At 48.6% G+C, this 21,054-nt stretch overlaps 1 protein-coding gene across 1 annotated transcript in view; it reads left to right on the plus strand.

Annotated features, from left to right (window-relative positions):
* Positions 1-21,054, plus strand: part of LOC147096774 (transforming growth factor beta-3 proprotein-like) — a 64,030-nt gene that overhangs the window by 21,124 nt on the left and 21,852 nt on the right. Inside the window, exon 3 of the mRNA XM_085973393.1 lies at positions 12,280-12,394. Coding sequence (XP_085829519.1) covers positions 12,280-12,394 — 115 coding nt within the window. The remainder of the gene's footprint in view (positions 1-12,279; positions 12,395-21,054) is intronic.

Genomic DNA, 21,054 nt, shown 5'->3' on the forward strand with positions numbered 1-21,054 from the left:
GCTGAAGGTCATGTGCAGAGGGAATGAAACCGAATGGCGCCAAGACACAGGAGCAGGCCCGCTGCGCCCCCGCCCCCCCCCGCTGACCTTCCATTGCCTCCAGCCAATGGAGGGAGTGGGTAGCATGCTGCCCTTTGACCTCTGAGGGTTGGGTTCAAATGCGTTGCAGCCCACGGTGGGGGGGGGGGTTGAGAGTTGGGCTTGCTTCTATTGGAGGAGAGGAGACCCAATAGAAAGGCTCCAAACTGCAAAGCTGATTGAGGCCAATTGCTCACATTACTGAGGAGGACTAAATGGGGTATTCTGACTGAAAGACAGTCTTGCATTTCTATAGCGCCTTTCACAACCTCAGGACCTCCCACAGTGCTTTACAGCCAACGAAGTACTTTTTGAAATGTAGTCACTGTTGCAATGTGGGAAACGCGTCGGCCAATTTGCGCACAGCAAGCTCCCACAAAACAGCAATGAGATAATGACCAGATCATCTGCCTTATTGATGTTGGATGAGACACCAGGGAGAACTCCCCTTGCTCTTCTTCGAAATAGTACCGTGGGATCTGAGAGGGCGGACGGAGCATCGGTTTAACATCTCATCCGAAAGATGTCCCCCTCCGGCAGGGCAGCAGCGCACCCCCTGGAGAGACAGCCCCGGGAGTGGGACTTGGAACCCGCGGCCTTCTGACTCGCAGGTCATGCGCTACCCACTGAGCTACGGCTCCGCGGGAGGGTTGAAGGGGAATGGTGAGAAGGCGGGAAAGCGCGGTGGAGAAGCGGCAGCAATGCAACACTCACTCCCGGGCATTTTCACCACAACTCACAAAAGAAAAGGACGGTGCAACTTTTAAAATAAGTTTCGGAGTCCGGCACCCAGTTGAGCTAACTGTCCCCACCACAGAACGGTAGACCCACCCGTTTCACACGCAGGCTAACTGCCAGACGCAAGGCCGCACAGCCCTAGTCTCAGCCGTCTCCAGTCCCACAGGGTGGGGCAGCTACAAGCCCAGGTTCTATATAAAACCCACACAGCAGGCATGGTTTACAATTCGCTCCACGCACGGCTTGCAGTCCCGCAGCCATGATTGTTGTGCTTCACGCTCCCTTCTGTTTGAGACTGAGAGACTCGGTACAGAAGCCATTGGCAAGGGAATGGTCGCATCGTGGTTATGTTACTGGACTAGTAATCCAGAGACCTGGACTGATGATCCGAGATACGTGAGTTCACAATCCCACCATGGCAGCTGGGGAATTTAAATTCAGTTCATTAAATAAATCTGGAATAAAATGCTAGTGTCTGCAATGGTGACCATGACTGGATAGTCCCATCTGGTTCACTAATGACCTTACCCGGTCTGGGCCTATATGTGACTCCAGCGGTTGACTCTTAACTGCCCTCTGAAATGGCCTAGTCAACCACTCAGTTGTCAATAAGACAGCTCACCACCACCCTTCTCAATGGCAATTAGGGATGGGCAATAAATGCTGGCATTGCCAGCGACAGCCACACCCCGTGAATGAATTTTAAAAATAAAACTTCTGTGTTGAAACAGGCTGGGGTTAGAAATAAGAACATAAGGAAATAGGAGCAAGAATAGGCCATTTGGCCCTTCGAGCCTGCTTCACCATTCAATAAGATCATGGCTGATCTTCTACCTCAACTCCACTTTCCCACCCGATCCCCATATCCCTTGATTCCCTTAATATTCAAAAATCTATCAATCTCTGTCTTGAATATACCCAATGACTGAGCCTCCACAGCCCTCTGGGGTAGAGAATTCCAAAGATTCACCACCCTCTGAGTGAAGAAATTCCTCCTCGTCTCAGTCCTAAATGGCCGACCCCTTATTCTGAGACTGTGACCCCTGGTTCTAGACTCCCCGGCCAGGGGAAACATCCTCCCTGCATCTACCCTGTCAAGCCCTGTAAGAATTTTGTATGTTTCAATGAGATCATCTCTCATTCTTCTAAACTCTAGAGAATATAGGCCTAGCCTACTCAATCTCTCCTCATAGGACAATCCCCCTGACATGAATCTTGCCATTCATGTGGAAATGACTTATGAAATAATACTGGGCGGCCTGCTGGTGGCGCTGTCCAGGGAGAGTATAAATACTCGGGCATGGGCCCAGCTTGCTCAGAACATTCTTTTACAGGGACTAGTGAAGGACACAACTAGACCTCCATGTTGTAAAACAGTTGATTAAAGCTTTGTTTAACGCTTAGGCCAAGTGCCTAGTAGTTTTCTTATGTCACTTCCCATCCCAGGAACCAGCCTGGTGAACCTTCGTTGCACTCCCTCTATGGCAAGTACATCCTTCCTTAGGTAGCATTCAAAGAGCAACCCAAGCAGAGGTGCACAGTTTGATTATTTAGCCTACGCAGCGTTGGCTGATCTCAGCTGGGCGCAGCAGTTGAGATGCTTGAGTTCGTAAAATCACGCCGCACGGAAGGAGGCCGTTCCGCCCATCTGGCCGTTTGAAAGAGCTATCCAATTACAGGAAACTCTCGATTTACCGGCACCTAAATAACCGGAAATCTCTGTTAACCGGCAAAATTCAGGAGTAGGTTCAGCTAAGTTTTACTTCATATTAGTGGAAGTTCCTGGATCTGTGGCTGTGTAACTGGGGTTCGTGCACTTGTTGCTAAGCAACAGGGACTCTTGGTCTCTGGCCGGAGTTCCTGCACATGTTTCTATAGTGTCTTTCACTACCACCGGACGTCCCAAAGTGCTTCACAGCCAATGAAGTACTTTTTGAAGTGCAGTCACTATTGTCATTTAGGAAAACACGGCAGTCAATTAACGCACAGCAAGATCCCACAAGCAGCAATGTGATAATGGCCAGATAATCTGTTTTTTTAGCTGTTGTTTGAGGGATAAATATTGGCTAGGACACCGGGGATAAGTCCCCTGATTTTCTTCAAAATAGTGGCCACGGGATCTTTGACGTCCACCTGAGAGGGCAGATGGGGCCTCAGTTTAACGTCTCATCTGAAAGACGGCACCTCCGACAGTGCGGCACTCCCTCAGTACGGCACTGGGAGTGTCAGTCTAGATTTTTGTGCTCAAGTCTCTGGAGTGGGACTCGAACCCACAACCTTGTGACTCAGAGGTGAGAGAGGGTGCTGCCCACTGAGCCACAGCTGACAAGATTGGGAGGGGTGGGGGTGCAAAAGACTCACATGCTCACCAGTGGCTCGATGCAGTATTACAGGATGGTTACCATGGTATCAGAGTATTATTGGGTTTAAACACAGTAGATTTATATTCAGGTAACAATACTATTACTTCTTATCTGGCATGGATAGAGGATTGGCTATCTAACAGAAGGCAGAGAGTTGGGATAAATGGTTCATTCTCAGACTGGCAATCAGTAACTAGTGGTGTTCCGCAGGGGTCAGTGCTGGGTCCCCAACTCTTTACAAACTATATTAATGATTTGGAGGAGGGGACCGAGTGTAACATATCAAAGTTTGCAGATGATACTAAGATGGGAGGGAAAGTAGTGAGTGAGGAGGACATAAAAAACCTGCAAGGGGACATAGACAGGCTAAGTAAGTGGGCAGAGATTTGGCAGATGGAATACAATACTGGAAAGTGTGAGGTTATGCACTTTGGCAGGAAAAATCGTAGAGCAAGTTATTATCTTAATGGCAAGAAACTGGAAAGTACTGAAGTACAAAGGGATCTGGGGGTCCTGGTGCACGAAACTCAAAAGGTTAGTATGCAGGTGCAGCAAGTGATTAAGAAGGCCAATGGAATGTTGGCTTTCATTGCTAGGGGGATAGAATATAAAAATAGGGAGGTATTGCTTCAGTTGTACAAGGTATTGGTGAGACCGCACCTGGAATACTGCATACAGTTTTGGTGTCCATACTTAAGAAAGGACATACTTGCTCTCGAGTCAGTACAAAGAAGGTTCACTCGGTTAATCCTGGGGATGAGGGGATGGACATATGAGGAGAGGTTGAGTAGATTGGGACTCTACTCATTGGAGTTCAGAAGAATGAGAGGCGATCTTATTGAAACATATAAGATTGTGAAGGGGCTTGATCGGGTGGATGCGGGGAGGATGTTCCCGATGATGGGTGAAACTAGAACTAGGGGGCATAGTCTTAGAATAAGGGGCTGCTCTTTCAAAACTGAGATGAGGAGGAACTACTTCACTCAGAGGGTGGTAGGTCCATGGAATATGCTGCCCCAAAAAGCTGTAGAAGCTACATCATTACATAAATTTAAAACAGAAATAGACAGTTTCCTAGAAGTAAAGGGAATTAAGGGTTACGGGGAGCGGGCAGGAATTTGGACATGAGTCTAGGTTCAGATCGGTCATGGCCCTGTGGGTAGCGGAGCGGGCCCAGGGGCCGTGTAGCCTGATCCTGCTCCTATTTCGTGTGTCTAATTCTGTTAGATTCAGGAGATGGTTCTGTGATAGTGGATTGGCGGTTAGGATCAGATCAGCCATGATCTTATTGAATGGCGGAGCAGGCTCGAGGGGCCGATTGGCCTACTCCTGCTCCTATTTCTTATGTTCTTATGTTCTTATGTTCTTTGTAGAAGGTTCAGAGAGATTTTAGTGTGGGACCACTATTTTTTTTTAATCTTCAGTTCGTGCACTGTGACACTGAGAGGAACACTAATATTACAGTAATAAATCATCACAAATGCCAAGACTAGCTTGATTACTGAAATATTAACCCTAAACTACTAAACAGAAGATTTAAAATCATTTTATTAATCAAAAGCAATTTTATCTACTTTTAAAACTGAGAATAGGCTGAAATACACAGCAGGTTAGTCAATACTTTGTAACGAGATTTAACGGGTTACCAAAAGACAAGTAGGCAGGAAGAGGTGAAAGGGGCGGGGAGGGTGAGGGAGACAAAGTAGGCTGCATATGGTGACACCACGATTCCTGGCCAGAAGGGAAATGATTCCCCCGTCAATCTTGCCTGGTGACCGCACTGCTATAAGTGATTGGGATTGAATCTACGCGCATAATGTGTATGTAACTACCCTCCACTCATTGCATTTTACTGGGCAAATAATCCTGCTTTTATCGGGAGGCTTTGCTGCAGTTTTGGTCATGAGTTCTGTTTGCTGTAGTTCGCAGAGACTCTTTTTAAATAGACTCTGTAGACTGTTTGCTGTAGTGCGCTGCTTAAACAGACTCCGTTTGCTGAGTAAATAGATGTTGTTTTCTGTGAAATAGACTGCGTGCCGTGAGTCCTGCCGTAAATCCTGCCCCGCCTCCAACTCATTGGTTGACACAGTGGCGTCAAGAGACACTCTGCTCGCATGGAAGCTGGTGTCTGATGGTCATTCCTTTGCAATGTTTCTGGAAAGCAAGCAAAGGAGAGTGAATGTGACTAAATTCCAGCTCAGTCAATATAGAAACATAGAAACATAGAAGATAGGAGCAGGAGTAGGCCATTCGGCCCCTCGAGCCTGTTCCGCCATTTAATGAGATCATGGCTGATCATCCAAATTCAGTACCCTGTCCCTGCTTTTTCCCCATATCCCTTGATCCCAAAGATGCCACAGATCTGTTACTTCCTTCAGAGTATCTATCAACTCCACTGTGTCAGCCAGTGAGTCGGAGGCGAAAAAAGTCTATTTATTCAGAGCACTACAGCAAACAGTCTACAGAGTCTATTTAAAAAGAATCTCTACGAACTACAGCAAGTAGAACTCCTGACCTAAACTACAGCAACTAAGGCTCTTCGAACAGTGGAACGGGATGACTCTTTGGGGAGGGAGGGTGTGTGGCCTGAAGATATGGCACTTGACACTTTTACATAAACCAGGGAGAGAGGAGACAGGGACAGGGGAAACACATTGAGCAACCATTGCAAATGCAATCAAAAGAGTCCCTGTGCCCAGGTAGAAATCTCCAGATACCGCGACTGCGCCGCAGAAACTCTCCAGAATGAAGATGCCTCAGCAGTGGCCAAGAAACGAAACATAGGAACAGGAGGAGGCCATTCAGACCCTCGAGCCTGTGCCGCCATTCCATTGGATCTCGGCTGATCTGCATCTTATTCCATCTACCCGCCTTGGTTCCGTAACATAAGAACAGCACGGTGGCATAGTGGTTAGCACTGTTGCCTCACAGCGCCAGGGACCCGGGTTCAAATCCGGCCTCTGGTGACTGTCTGTGTGGAGTTTGCACATTCTCCCCGTGTTTGCGCGGGTTTTCTCCGGGTGCTCCGGTTTCCTCCCACAGTCCAAAGATGTGCGGGTTAGGTTGATTGGCCATGATAAAAATTGACCCTTAGTGTTAGGGGGGATTAAACACGTGGGGTTACGGGGATAGGGCTTGGGTGGGATGGCTGTCGGTGTAGGGACCGGGTGCTAGGGTTTGGATGATCAGCCATTATCTCGTTGAATGGCGGAGCAGGCTCGAAGGGCCGAATGGCCTACTCCTGCTCCTATCTTCTATGTTTCTATAAGAAATAAGAGCAGGAGTCGGCCATTCGGCCCCTCGAGCCTGCTCCACCATTCAATAAGATCATGGCTGATCATCGACCTCAACTCCACTTTCCCGCCCGATCCCCATATCCCTTGATTCCCCCCTAGAGTCCAAAAATCCTAGTAACCCTTAATACCCGTGCCTAACAGAAATTAAAAACTAATTCTGGGCATCACATGTTAGGAAGGATGTGAAGGCTTTGAAGGGGGTACAGAGGAGATTGACTGGAATGGTTCCAGGGATGAGGGAATACAGATACGTGGGGAGAGTGGAGAAGCTGGGGTTGTTCTCCTTGGACTAGAGAAGGCTAAGAGGAGATTTGATGGAGGCGTTTAAAATCACGACAGGTTTAGCTACGAGTAAATAAAGAGAAACTGTTTCCAGTGGCTGAAGGGGCGCTAACCAGAGGGCACAGATTTAAGGTGATTGGCAAAAGAACCAGAGGCGACATGAGGAAAAACATTTTGACGCAGCAAGTGGTTAGGATTTGGAACGCGCTGCCTGATAGGGCGGTGGACACAGATTCAATAGTAGCCTTCAAAAGGGAATTGGATAAATACTTGAAGGAGAAATAAATGGCAGGGATGTGGGGAAAGAGCGGGGGAGTGGGACTAACTGGATTGCTCTTCGAAAGAGGCTCGATGGGCCGAATGGCCTCCTTCTGTGCTGTACTATTCTAGGATTCTATGGTTAAAGTCATTCCAGTCCAGGAATCGTTTGCATGAAAACCCAAAATGCAAAACATCATGACAACGAGGATCTTTAACAAATCTGCTGACAGCAAACATTACAATCTGAAGTAGGAAAGCCACCAGCGGCAACCGCAACGGCAAGCACCCTTATTACAGTCACCAGAACTGCTGATAACTTAATAATCCTTAACCAGTTCCAAATGCTAAGCGCATAATGCGTCCAGTATGAGTTTTTGGATGAAACACATTGACATTTCTCAGTCTGTGCAACCACAACGGAAGCTGGGAAGCTGGCACACATTTGCTACTGTTTCTAGAAATGATCTAGAGAGGCTCAGTCACTCCGCACTGCCCCGCACTGTTGTAGAGTTTCCTTGTAACGTCCTTCTGTGTGTCATGCGATGGTGTAACCCATGATGAACCTTTTCGAAAACACTGGTCCGGCCTCAACTGGAGTACTGTGTCCAATTCTGGGCACCGCGCTCTAGGAAGGATGTGAAGGCCTGAGAGAGGGTGCAGAAAAGATTTACGAGAATGGTTCCAGGGATGAGGGACTTCAGTTATGTGGATAGACTGGAGAAGCTGGGTTTGTTTTCCTTGGAGCAGAGAGGATTGAGAGGAGATTTGATAAGAGGTGTTCAAAATCATGAGGGGTCTAGACAGAGTCGATAGAGAGAAACTGTTCCCATTGGCGGAAAGGTCGAGAACCAGAGGACACAGATTTAAGGTGATTGGCAGAAGAACCAAAGGCAACATGAGGAAAAACTTTTTTACGCAGCGAGTGGTTATGATCTGGAATTCACTGCCTGAAAGGGTGGTGGAGGCAGATTCAATCACGGCTTTCAAAAGGGAGTTGGATAAGTACCTGAAGGAAAAAAATTGCAGGGCTACGGGGAAAGGGCGGGGGAGTGGGACTGGCTGAAGTACTCTTGTAGAGAGCTGGCACAGGCTCGATGGGCCGAATGCCCTCCTCCCACTTTGGCCTCTCTGTCCTCAGCCTCTTACACTGTTCCAACGAAGCTCAACGTAAGCTCGAGGAACAGCACCTCATCTTTCGATTAGGCACTTTACTGCCTTCTGGACTCAACATAGAGTTCAACAATTTCAGACCATAACCTCGGCCCCTATTTTTTCATATGGCAGCTGTTGATGATTCTGCCATTCCCATTTACGTCTCTTCTAGGCCCATCTTTTCTTTTTTTACTTGTCCCATTACCATCTCCTTTGGCTTTGTACTATCATACCTTTTGTCATTTAATCTCTCCTGCCTTCCACCCTATCACAGACCTTCCCTTTTGATCCTTCCTCCCCTCCCCGCTTTCCCTGCCCCTGCACTTGCTTAAAATCTGTCACGTCTCTAACCTTTTCCAGTCCTGCCGAAAGGTCATTGACCTGAAACGTTAACTCTGTTTCTCTCTCTCCAGTGATGCTGCCTGACCTGCTGAGTATTTCCATCATTTCCTGTTTTTATTTCATTTCCAGCATCCGCAGTATTTTGCTTTTTTATTAAGGCATTGGAGTAACTGTGTGAGAGGGTTTGAGAGACAGCTGGATGGGATTCCAGAGAGAGAAGGGACTGAGCGACTGAGGGAGTTTGTCGTTGTCAGCTGTGAATCAGCGGGCAGCACTCTGAGTCAGAAGGTTGTGGGTTCGATTCCCACTCCAGAGACTTGAACATATACGCCCAGAAATTCGGGGCGGGGGCTTCCCGCGGGTGCAAGCCCCCGACCTGCACTTACCTAGCGCGCCGGCCGTTGAGCTGTGGGGCCCGCGTGGGATTCCGATCCTGGGCCTGCTCCAACTGCCGGCGCGCAGTGCTTGCGTATCCCAGGGGCGCAGTTAGTTCGAAGCGTCCCCTGGGATCACATGGGAATGCTTCATTCATAAGTTTGACAGGAAGGGCCGTCAAACTTATAAATACTACAAGCCCCAAAACATCACTAAATCTTCAAATAATTTTTTTTTTTTAAATAAACTATACATTACATGAAATAACTATTTTAAACACTTTAAATTTTTGAAAAAATAATTTTATTTTCTAACGGGGCTAAAAATAAACTTACCTTTCTTTAAAGTATTTAAAAATAATAAACCTGTGGAAAAAATGTTTTAATTTTAATTAATTCACCACTTAACTTGTAAAAAGCAGGCCTTGCGACTGCTTTTTAAATGTGTAACTTCTGGAGACTTACCCTCCCGGGAAAACCTGCAGAGAAAATGTAAGTTCGATGCGCACGCGCAGCCTCTCCAGCGCACGCGTTCGACCTCTGAACCCCTTCGTTCAGGGGAACGGAAGTGCCGGTTTCCCGCGCATGCGCAGTGCATGCAGGAAACCGGCACTTCCATTGGGCCTACGGGTACCCCGTGCGTACTCACCCGTGGAGACCCGAATTTCTGGGCCATAATCTAGGCTGACACTCCAGTGCAGTACTGAGGGAGCGCTGCACTGTCGGAGGTGCCGTCTTTTGGATGAGACGCTAAACCGCGGCTCCGTCTGCCCTCTCAGGTGGATGTAAAAGATCCCACGGCCACTATTTCAAAGAAGAGCAGGGGGAGTTCTCCCTGGGGTGTCCTGGCCAATATTTATCCCTCAACCAACATCAAAAAACAGATTATTTGGTCACTATCTCCGTGCTCTTTGTGGGAGCTTGCTGTGCGCAAATTGGCTGCCGCATTTCCTACATTACAACAGTGACCACACTTCAAAAAGTACTTCATTGGCTATAAAGCAATTTGGAACATCCTGAGGTCGTGAAAGGTGCTATAGAAATGTAAGTTCTTTCTTTCTGTAGGTGAGGTTGATCTATGAATAAGGTTGGGACAGCAGGACCTAGCGCTTTCAATACTTGAGCGTGAGGTCACAAGTAACTGAGGCATTTAAAATGATTGCAACACAAGATCTCCCTGTAGAATTGAGGCAAGTCATGAGGCAATGAGACTGCGACAGTTTTTAAGTCGCAATGACTTGTTGATATTATATCAGCTTTGGGAGTGAATGAGCTTGTGCCCAGCCGCAAACCAGAATCATAGGGCTGGATTTTGACATTGGGATGCTTTTGGAGGCGGGACTACTGCTTGCCGGCTTTCAATCCTGCCTCCATCAGCTTCTGGCCAACCAGCGGGATTTTCCCGCCCAGTGAGCTCAGCAGGCCAATTAGGGGGAAGTCAGTGACAGAGCACGTCAATGTATGACATGCCATCTGTCAAGAATTTTTGAAAGAAGAAATGTCAGCATTTGGTAGCTCTGTGAAGCTGTCAAACACTGACATTCTGTGCAGTTTGATGAGTCTTTGTGTTCAGGACTCATCAAACCTTTCAATTTTGCAGAAATCACCTGGCTGTTGGTTCGGAGGATCCAACAGCCAGTCTGTGAAATCTACAATGGAGATGTCAGGACTTCGGCTCCACAGCGGCTGAAGGCTGTAGGCAGAAACAAAGGTAAGTGAACATTTTCTAACACTTTACACTCACCTCACATACTTACCACTCCACACTTGCACCCATCACTCAGCTCTATATTGCACTTTCAGACCCCTCTGACCCCCGCCGACCTCCTACTCGTCTCCTACACCCTGGCGGGGTTCCCTGAGGTTGGATGGAAAAATAGGGCTAATCCTATTTTCTGCCTGTTAACTACATTCTCACCACTCTCTGGGTAAAGACGTTTCTCCTGAATTCCCTATTGGATATATTGGTGATTATCTTATATTTATTGCCTCTAGTTTTCGTCTCCCCTACAGGTGGACACATCTTTTCTACATCTACCCTGTCGAAACCCCTTCATAATTATAAAGACCTCTATCAGGCTCTAGAGAAAAGAGCCCCAGCCTGTTCAGATCTATTTAAGAACATAAGAACATAAGAAATAGGAGCAGGAGTAGGCCATTCGGCCCTTCGAGCCTGCTCCGCCATTCAATGAGATCATGACTGATCTTCTGCCTCAACTCCATTCACCAGCCCTATCGCCATATCCCTTGATGCCTTTACTAGTCAGAAATCTATCGATCTCTGTCTTGAATATACTCAATGACTGAGCCTCCACAGCCCTCTGGGTTAGAGAATTCCAAAGATTCACCACCCTCTGTGTGAAGAAATTTCTTCTCATCTCAGTCCTGAATGGCCTACCCTTTATCCTGAGGCTGTGGCCCCTGGTTCTAGATTCTCCAGCCAGGGGGAAACGTTCACCCAGCATCCACCCTATCAAGCCCTGTAATAATTTTGTATGCTTCAATGAGATGCCCTCTCATTCTTCTGAATTCAAGAGAATACAAGCCTAGTTTACTCAATCTCTTCTCATACAACAGTCCCGCCATCCCAGGAATCAATCTCGTGAACCTTCGTCGCACTCCTTCTATGGCAAGTACAGGAATCCCGCCCCAACCGTGGTTTCGCCATACGCGGATTTCACGTATACACGGTTTCCACTCTGCGACTATTTTCGCCAACCGTGGCAGTGAAATTCGTGTATCCGCGGTTTTTAATTTAGGAATGAGGTAAATAACATGATTTTTATGCTTTTTATATGCTTTTTTATTGTGTTTATACACATTGATACTGAATTTGCCAACCGCAGTTTTACTAACCATGGAGGGTGACGTAAGAAAACTACTAGGCACTTGGCCTAAGCGTTAAACAAAACTTTAATCAACTGTTTTTCAACATGCAGATCTAGTTGTGTCCTTCACTAGTTCCTGTTAAAGAATGTCCTGAGCAAGCTGGGCCCATGCCCGAGTATTTATACTCTCCCTGGACAGCGCCACCAGCAGGCCGCCCAGCATCATTTCATAAGTCATTTCCACATGAATGGCAAGATTCATGTCAGGGGTTTTCAGGGACGTATCCCCTGCGGTTGGGGAGGGATTCCTGTACATCCTTCCTTAGGTCAGGAGACCAAAACTGTACACAGGTGTGGTCTCACCACGGCCCTCTATAATTGGAGCAAGACTTCTTTACTCCTGCACTCAAATCCTCTTGCAATGAAGGCCCGCCTACCTATGATCATGGTACCATAGATCCCTCAAAGCACAGAATGACTAAGCTGGCTTATGTGGTATTGAGTAACTGGGGAGGTTAAGCAACAGATCCGATTATTGATGATGCATGGGTACTGTTTATCGCAGATCGGCTCAAACGGCAACATCTACATAGACAACCGCCTGCTGAAAACCAAGGGCAATGAGGAATGGATCTCGTTTGATGTGACGGAGACGGTGAAAGAATGGGTGTTGAATCGAGGTAAGGGGAGACCCCAATTCAATTCCAATTTCCAGATAGAAATTTCACGAAATAACAACAGAAAACGCTGGAAAAACTCAGCGGGCCAGGCAACATCCGTGGAGAGAGAAACAGAGTCAACGTTTCGGGTCGAAACCCTTCGTCAGAACTGAGAGAAAACACAGGAAATGAAACAGATTAAAAGGCCAGTTTGGGGGCTGGGAAATGGGGATGAGAGAACAAAAGAGAAGTGAAGAGACATTAAGAGGTATTCAAAACCAGACGAGATGGTGGTCGGACTAGTGGAGACAAAAGACGGCTCTAGATTAGGTGTGAAATGCGCTGGCAGAATGAGAGACAGCTGCCATGTGGGAGAGAGAAAAAGGGGGAGGGCCAAAACAAAGGTGTGGATAAAAAGTATATAAAAATGTAATAGGGGCCGAGGTTATGATCTGAAATTGTTGAACTCGATATTGAGTCCGGAAGACTGTAAAGTGCCTACGCTGAGCTTCCGTGGAACAATGCAAGAGGCCGAGGACGGTGAGGTCTGAGTGGGAATGAGGCGGGAATAGAAATTTCATGATCTCGGGATGCCCCGATGTTTTCTGCGTCCCAAAGCGCTTTACAGCCAATGAAGTAATTTTTTGACGTGTAGTCACTGTTGTAATGTAGGAAACGCAGCAGCCAACTTGCATTTAGATGATGAGTCCTGCTACACTGCCTAGGCCCTTAAATGGTTAGACACTCCCAGACACACACCATGGGTAGAGGAACCCTCCTCCCAGTTGATGTTTGATGTCTGCCTTTTCCTGAAATGTTCTGTTTTTTTCTTCAAAGAGACTGATAACAGGGTTTCAATCCAAGCAAGGGCTTCGAGTGTGTAGGGCCGGTGTGAAATGGGGTTGGAGATTTTCAAATCGGCTCCTCGTGCTTGTGAATCCAGAGCTCCAGATCGCCCTCAATTTGTCACGAATTGCCAACATCTGACATCTCGCTAGACTACACAGAGGCCAATGAGGGGAATTGGAAAATTCAGTTCAGTATGGGTGTTCCTCTCAGATTGGGGTCACCGCATAAATTATTAGAGTAGTGTCGGCTGAGCTTTATTCTGTATCTAACCCGTGCTGTACCTGCCCTGGGAGTGTTTGATGGGACAGTGTAGAGGGAGCTTTACTCTGTATCTAACCCGTGCTGTACCTGCCCTGGGAGTGTTTGATGGGACAGTGTAGTGGGAGCTTTACTCTGTATCTAACCCGTGCTGTACCTGCCCTGGGAGTGTTTGATGGGACAGTGTAGAGGGAGCTTTACTCTGTATCTAACCCGTGCTGTACCTGCCCTGGGAATGTTTGATGGGACAATGTAGAGGGAGCTTTACTCTGTATCTAACCCGTGCTGTACCTGCCCTGGGAGTGTTTGATGGGACAGTGTAGAGGGAGCTTTACTCTGTATCTAACCCGTGCTGTACCTGCCCTGGGAGTGTTTGATGGGACAGTGTAGTGGGAGCTTTACTCTGTATCTAACCCGTGCTGTACCTGCCCTGGGAGTGTTTGATGGGACAGTGTAGAGGGAGCTTTACTCTGTATCTAACCCGTGCTGTACCTGCCCTGGGAGTGTTTGATGGGACAGTGTAGAGAAAGCTTTACTCTGTATCTAACCCGTGCTGTACCTGCCCTGGGAGTGTTTGATGGGACAGTGTAGTGGGAGCTTTACTCTGTATCTAACCCGTGCTGTACCTGCCCTGGGAGTGTTTGATGGGACAGTGTAGAGGGAGCTTTACTCTTTATCTAACCCGTGCTGTACCTGCCCTGGGAGTTTTTGATGGGACAGTGTAGTGGGAGCTTTACTCTGTATCTAACCCGTGCTGTACCTGCCCTGGGAGTGTTTGATGGGACAGTGTAGAGGGAGCTTTACTCTGTATCTAACCCGTGCTGAACCTGCCCGGGGAGTGTTTGATGGGACAGTGTAGAGGAGCTTTACTCTGTATCTAACCCGTGCTGTACCTGCCCTGGGAGTGTTTGATGGGACAGTGTAGAGGGAGCTTTACTCTGTATCTAACCCGTGCTGTACCTGCCCTGGGAGTGTTTGATGGGACAGTGTAGAGGGAGCTTTACTCTGTATCTAGCCCGTGCTGCACCTGCCCTGGGAGTGTTTGATGGGACAGTGTAGAGGGAGTTTTACTCTGTATCTAACATGTGTTGTACCTGCCCTGGGAGTGATTGAAGGGACAGTGTAGAGGAAGCTTTACTCTGTATCTAACCCGTGCTGTACATGCCCTGGAAGTGTTTGATGGGACAGTGTAGAGAGAGCTTTACTCTGTATCTAACCCGTGCTGTACCTGTCTCAGGAGTGTTTGATGGGCACAGTGTAGAGGGAGCTGTATTCTGTGTCTAACCCGTGCTGTATCTGTCCTGGGATTGTTTGATGGGACAGTGTAGAGAGAGTTTTACTCTGTATCTCACCCGTGCTGTACCTGCCCTTGGAGTTTTTGATGGGACAGTGTAGAGGGAGCTTTACTCTGTATCTAACCCGTGCTGTACCTGCCCTGGGAGTGTTTGATGGGACAGTGTAGAGAGAGCTTTACTCTGTATCTAACCTGTGCTGTACCTGCCCTGGGAGTGTTTGATGGGCACAATGAAGAGGGAGCTGTACTCTGTATCTAACCCGTGCTGTATCTGTCTTGGGAGTGTTTGATGGGACAGTGTAGAGTTAGCTTTATTCTGTATCTGACCCCGTGCTGTACCTGCCCTGGGAGTGTTTGATGGGACAGTGTAGAGGGAGCTTTACTCTGTATCTAACCTATGCTGTACCTGTCCTGGGAGTGTTTGATGGGACAGTGTAGAGGGACCTTTACTCTGTATCTAACCCGTGCTGTGCCTGCCCTGGGAGTGTTTGTTGGGACAGTGTCGAGAGAGCTTTACTATATATCTCACCCGTGCTGTACCTGCCCTGGGAGTGTTTGATGGGGACAGTGTAGAGGGAGCTTTACTCTGTATCTAACCCGTGCTGTACCTGCCCTGGGAGTTTTTGATGGGACAGTTTAGAGGGAGCTTTACTCTGTATCTAACCCATGCTGTACCTGCCCTGGGAGTGTTTGATGGGACAGTGCAGAGGGAGCTTTACTCTATATCTAACCCATGCTGGTTATGTTACTGGACTAATCCAATTCAAATCAGGTTGAGAATTTGAATTTAGTTTGAAACAAATCTGGAAATAAAGAAAATAAAAGTGACCATGATGCTGTCGGATTGTCGTAAAGACCCAGCAGGTTCACTGATGTCCTTTAGGGCAGGAAACCTGCCGTCCTTGCCCAGGTCTGGGCCTATATGTGACTCCAGTCCCACACCAACTTGGTTGATTCTTGACTGCTCTTTGAAGTGGCCTCGCCACCCACTCAGTTGTATTGAAAACCACTATGATAGCCGTTCTAGAAGGCCCACTACACCTCCTCAGGGCTAGTAGGTTTTTCTGTATTCGCTCCTGGGATGTGGGCGTCGCTGGCAAGGCCGGCATTTATTGCCCATCCCTAATTGCCCTTGAGAGGGTGGTGGTGAGCCGCCTTCTTGAACCGCTGCAGTCCGTGTGGTGAAGGTGCTCCCACAGTGCTGTTAGGGAGGGAGTTCCAGGATTTTGACCCAGCGACGATGAAGGAACGGCCGATATATTTCCAAGTCAGGATGGTGTGTGACTTGAAGGGGAACTTGGAGGTGGTGGTGTTCCCATGCGCCTGCTGCCCTTGTCCTTCTAGGTGGTAGAGGTTGCGGGTTTGGGAGGTGCTGCCGAAGAAGCCTTGGCGAGTTGCTGCAGTGCATCTTGTAGATGGTACACACTGCAGGGATGGGGGCAGTGAATGCGGGCCTTGCCAGGACAGTCCCAGATCCTGGGAATTAATTTCAATAAGTCAGGGTCGTCAGGTTTGGGCTCGAACTCTTGATGAAGAACCTTAATAGGATAAATATATAAAACTATAGTTCGGGCCCAGCTGGAGTATTGCATCCAGTTCTGGGCACCACACTTTAGGAAGGACGTGAAGGCTTTGGAGAGGGTGCGGAGGAGATTTACTAGAATGGTTCCAGCGACGAGAGATTACAGTTACTTGGAGAGACTGGAGAAGCTGGGGTTGTTCTCCTTGGAGCAGAGAAGGTTAAGAGGTTTGTTAGAGGTGTTAAAAATTATGATGTGCTTAGATAGAGTGAATAAAGAGAAACTGTTTCCAATGGCGGAAGGGTCGATAACTAGAGGGCACAGATTTAAGGTGATTGGCAAAAGAACCAGAGGTGACATGAGGAAAAACATTTTTACGCAACGAGGGGTTAGGATTTGGAACGCGCTGCCTGATAGGGCGGTGGACACAGATTCAATCGTAGCCTTCAAAAGGGAATTGGATAAATACTTGAAGGAGAAACAATGTCAGGGATATGGGGAAAGAGCGGGGGAGTGGGACTAACTGGATTGCTCTTCGAAAGAGCCGGCGCAGACTCGATGGGCCGAATGGCCTCCTTCTGTGCTGTACTATTCTAGGAGTCTATGATGGAGATTGCTGTCAATGTGAAACAACACTGATCAATGCCAATTTGCTTCAAATTATAGACAAGTTGGCTTTCTCGTAGCTCAGCAGGTCACTGCACTGTGATCTTATCAGACCAAGAAGGTCCAGGGGTCAGCCCCAGCTCTGTGCAGGTTATCTGATCTCAGACAGTGTAGGGGCATTACTGTCGGCCTCACCACCAGCCAGTGATCTCATCATTGAGAAGCTTGGTGCTTTCCCAGTGGTAAACTTCAACCGTTGGGAAAGCTGTGTTTGAGGGGTTGGGGCTGTGATCCCAGCACTCCACTGAACCTACTCCTCAATCTCCTTCTTCTCTTCTTAGGCAGTCCCTCGGAACCGAGGATGACTTGCTTCCACATTAAAAATGAGTTCTCAGGTGACTGATGAGTCCAATGCAGGACCGACAGTCTCTGTCACAGGTGGGGCAGATGGTGGTTGAAGGGGGCGGGTGGGTGTGGGGTGCTTGGGTTGACGTGCACTCCTTGCGCTGCCTGCGCTTGGCTTCAGCTTGCTCCCGGCAAAAAGACTCGAGGTGTTTGGCGCCTTCCTGGGTGCTTCTCCTCCACTTTGTGCGGTCTTGGGCCAGGGATTCCCAGGTGTCGGTGGAGATGTTGCACTTTTTCAAGGAGGCTTTGAGGGTGTCCTTGAAGCATTTCCTCTGCCCACCTGGGGCTCTCTTGCCGTGCCGGAGCTCCGAGTAGAGCGCTTGTTTTGGGAGTCTCGTATCGGGCATGCGGACAATGTGACCCATCCATCGGAGCTGATTGAGCGTGGTCAAAGCTTCGATGCTGGGGATGTTGGCCTGAGCGAGAACACTGACGTTGGTGCGCCTATCCTGCCAATGGATTTGCAGGATCTTGCGGAGGCAGCGTTGGTGGTACCTCTCCAGTGCTTTGAGGTGCCTGCTGTACATGGTCCATGTCTCTGAGGCATACAGCAGGGCGGGTATCACTGCTGCTGTGTAGACCATGAGCTTAGTGCCGGGTTTCAGGTCCTGGTCTTCAAACACTGTTGGTCCTCAATGTTGCATTGATAAGACACACAACTTGCATTAATACAACACCTTTTAATATCGTTAAACGCCCCAAGGTGCTTCACAGGAGCATAAGCAAACAAAATTTGACACCGAGCCACATAAGGAGATATTAGGACAGATGACCAAAAGCTGGGTCAAAGAGGTAGATTTTAAGGTGCGTCTTAAAGGAGGTTAGATTGAGAGGTGTAGAGATTTAGGGAGGGAATTCCAGAGCTTGGGACCTTCGACGACTGAAGGCACGGCCGCCAAGGGTGGGGTGAAGGAAATTGGAGATGCACAAGAGGCCAGGATTGGAGGAACGCAGAGATCTCGGGGTGGGGGGGTGGTGGCGGGGTTGTAGGGCTGGAGGAGATTACAGAGATAGGGAGGGACGCAGGCCATGGAGTGATTTGAGGCTACGCTCATGTGACAATCAACGTGTTCCATTGCACCTCCACTCCCAGGAGCAGCTGAGGCCACTCGCTTGGTAGCGAGGCGTTTCCCAACCCCCTTCTAACCGCCCCAAATTCTGTCTCTGAGCCTCTTCTATATCCTGCAGATTGTGTGGATAAATAATGCTAATTAATTCTACTGTTTCATCCCTGGGGCTTGGTTGTACTTCCCATGGAATTTTAGAAACCCTGTCACTGAAATAAAAGTTTCCATCTGTTGTATGTGAAGCCTCAGACTATTTGTGGTTTCTATTGGAGTCATCAGAGGCTGACATTCTTTCTGTCCTTGCAGTGAACTTACTTCAAGTTTAGATAGTCCTAATCCACAAATCAATCAGTGATGTGTCTTTGTATATGCAGGAGTTTTCATGCTTCACAGTTGGTGGACAGTTCCCACTTCAGGCCAGTGCTGAGGGAGTGCTGCACTGTCAGAGGTGCCGCCGTTCAGATGGGACGTCAAGCCGAGGTCCCCCTCCTCCCCTCTCGGGTGGACGTAAAAGATCCCACGGCAAGAGCAGGGGCGTTCTCCTGGCCAACATCACTGAACACAGATGATCTGGTCATTCATCACATTGCCGTTTGTGGGAGCTTGCTGTGCGCAAATTGGCTGCCACGTTTCCTACATTACAACAGTGACTATACTTCAACAGTACTTCATTGGCTGTAGAGCGCTTTGGGATGTCCTGAGGTCGTGAAAGGCGCTATATAAATGCAAGTCCTTTTCTTCTTTTCCACTTGAAAATTAGGAGTTATCGTTGCGGTTTGATCGAGGGCACCATGGCTTGTGGGCAAAGGTACACGCCCCCCCCCCCCAGTGTGGTACTGGGCTAGCCCAGGCCACCAAGAAAGTCTTGGGTTCAATCCCTGGTCTGTGCTGATCTCAGCGGGAGGTGCTTCGAGGCGCTGCCTTTGAAGGTCAAACGCTGGGACAATGTGTTTACCAGATACTAGGTGAGACTGACCAGGCTCACCTCGTCAACCTGGATTGTTAAGAACATAACACAAATGGACGAGCCCACATCAACACACAACATAAGAATTAGGAGCAGGAGTCGGCCATTCGGCCCCTCGAGCCTGCTCCGCCATTCAGTAAGATCATGGCTGATCTTCGACCTCAACTCCACTTTCCCGCCCGATCTCCATATCCCTTGATTCCCCTGGAGTCCAAAAATCTATCGCTCTCGGCCTTGAATATACTCAACGACTCAGCACCCACAGCTCTTTGGGATAGAGAATTTCAAAGATTCACAACCCTCTGAGTGAAGAAATTCCTCCTCATCTCAGTCTTAAATGGCCGACCCCTTATCCTGAGACTCTGCCCCCCTAGTTCTAGACTCTCCAGCCAGGGGGAAACAGCCTCTCAGCATCTACCCTGTCAATCCCTGTTAATGAGCTTCAGAGAGGGGAGCATCCTTCATTTGCATTGGGCTGGATTCCTACCTCCATCCAATAGCCAAAAGGACAGTGTCGATCTTGTCGCACTGGTCAGTTTGTTGTCGGAGGGAAAGGACCCTTCTCTCCTCTGTCTGGGATGGCTGTTTAATCCGAGCCTCATGACTGCAAGCCAGCTGTTAGCCTCTTTTTAGAGAGTGGCCCAATCCATCCTGAGAGTGAGAACAGTTGCCATTAGGGTTTGACAATGCTGGTGGGCTGGGGGCGTCATCACATGACCTCCAACTGCCCCGCCCCCATGCTTCCCCCATTGGTCGCCCGGCGTGTCCATCCTCACGGTGGCCCGCCTTTCCCACGACCAATTGGAAAGCGACTGCCTGACTGGATGACTCTTGGCTGTCGGTCAAACGTCCTCTGCCCAACTCCAGCACTTTTATAACTAATGAACAAAGGTGTTGAAAGGTTGGAATTTTTAAGGCCCCTATGATTTTTCTCCTGGGTGTTTGCTGGCAGTGGTGTCCTGAGCGGAGAACTCCCCCCCCCTGCTCTTCTTTGAAATAGTGCCACGGGATCTTTTACGTCCACCTGAGAGGGCAGACGAGGCCTCGGTTTAACGTCTCATCCGAAAGACGGCACCTCCGACAGTGCAGCACTCCCTCAGCACTGCACTGGGAGCGGCAGCCTGGATTTTTGTGCTTGAGTCATCCACTCCTGGAGACTCCAGGCCAATGCTGGAGAGTTGGCAACTGGGGCCCCCACTGAGGCCTGTACTGCCTTGATGGAGAAAGGAATCTGCCACAGGTCTGTTTAGACCATGGACGTCCATGGTTGTGCAAAAAAAAAAAAAAAATCCCTTTTATCTCATTGAAGCTGTATTTCATACTCGCTTTACATTTATTCTGGTCTGTCTGAGATCCTCCAGGACCGTGCTCGAGTCTCCGAGAATTGAAGACTCGTAGGAAAACCATAGGAGCATTAAATTAAAATATTCGACAGAATAATGTTGGAGATGGGGGGTGCGGGGAATAGGGTTGTTTGACCGGGCGGGACGGCCGGAGACGGGAGGTCATGTGAAGAAAGCTCCAGGAATATGTCTCGCCAGAGCTGGCAACCCTGGCTCAGGAAGTAGAGGTGAGGTGGGCTTGGCTGCGGAAAGCCTCGATCGGTGCAGAAAAAAGACTTGCATTTCTGTAGCGCCTTTCACGACCTCAGGACGTCCCAAAGCGCTTTACAGCCAATGAAGTACTTTTTGGAGTGTGGTCACTGTTGTAATGTG

The sequence above is a fragment of the Somniosus microcephalus genome, chromosome 34 (assembly GCF_052327205.1).
Source record: "Somniosus microcephalus isolate GS21.2 chromosome 34, FLI_Smic_1.0, whole genome shotgun sequence".
NCBI classification, from domain to species: Eukaryota; Metazoa; Chordata; class Chondrichthyes; order Squaliformes; family Somniosidae; genus Somniosus; species Somniosus microcephalus.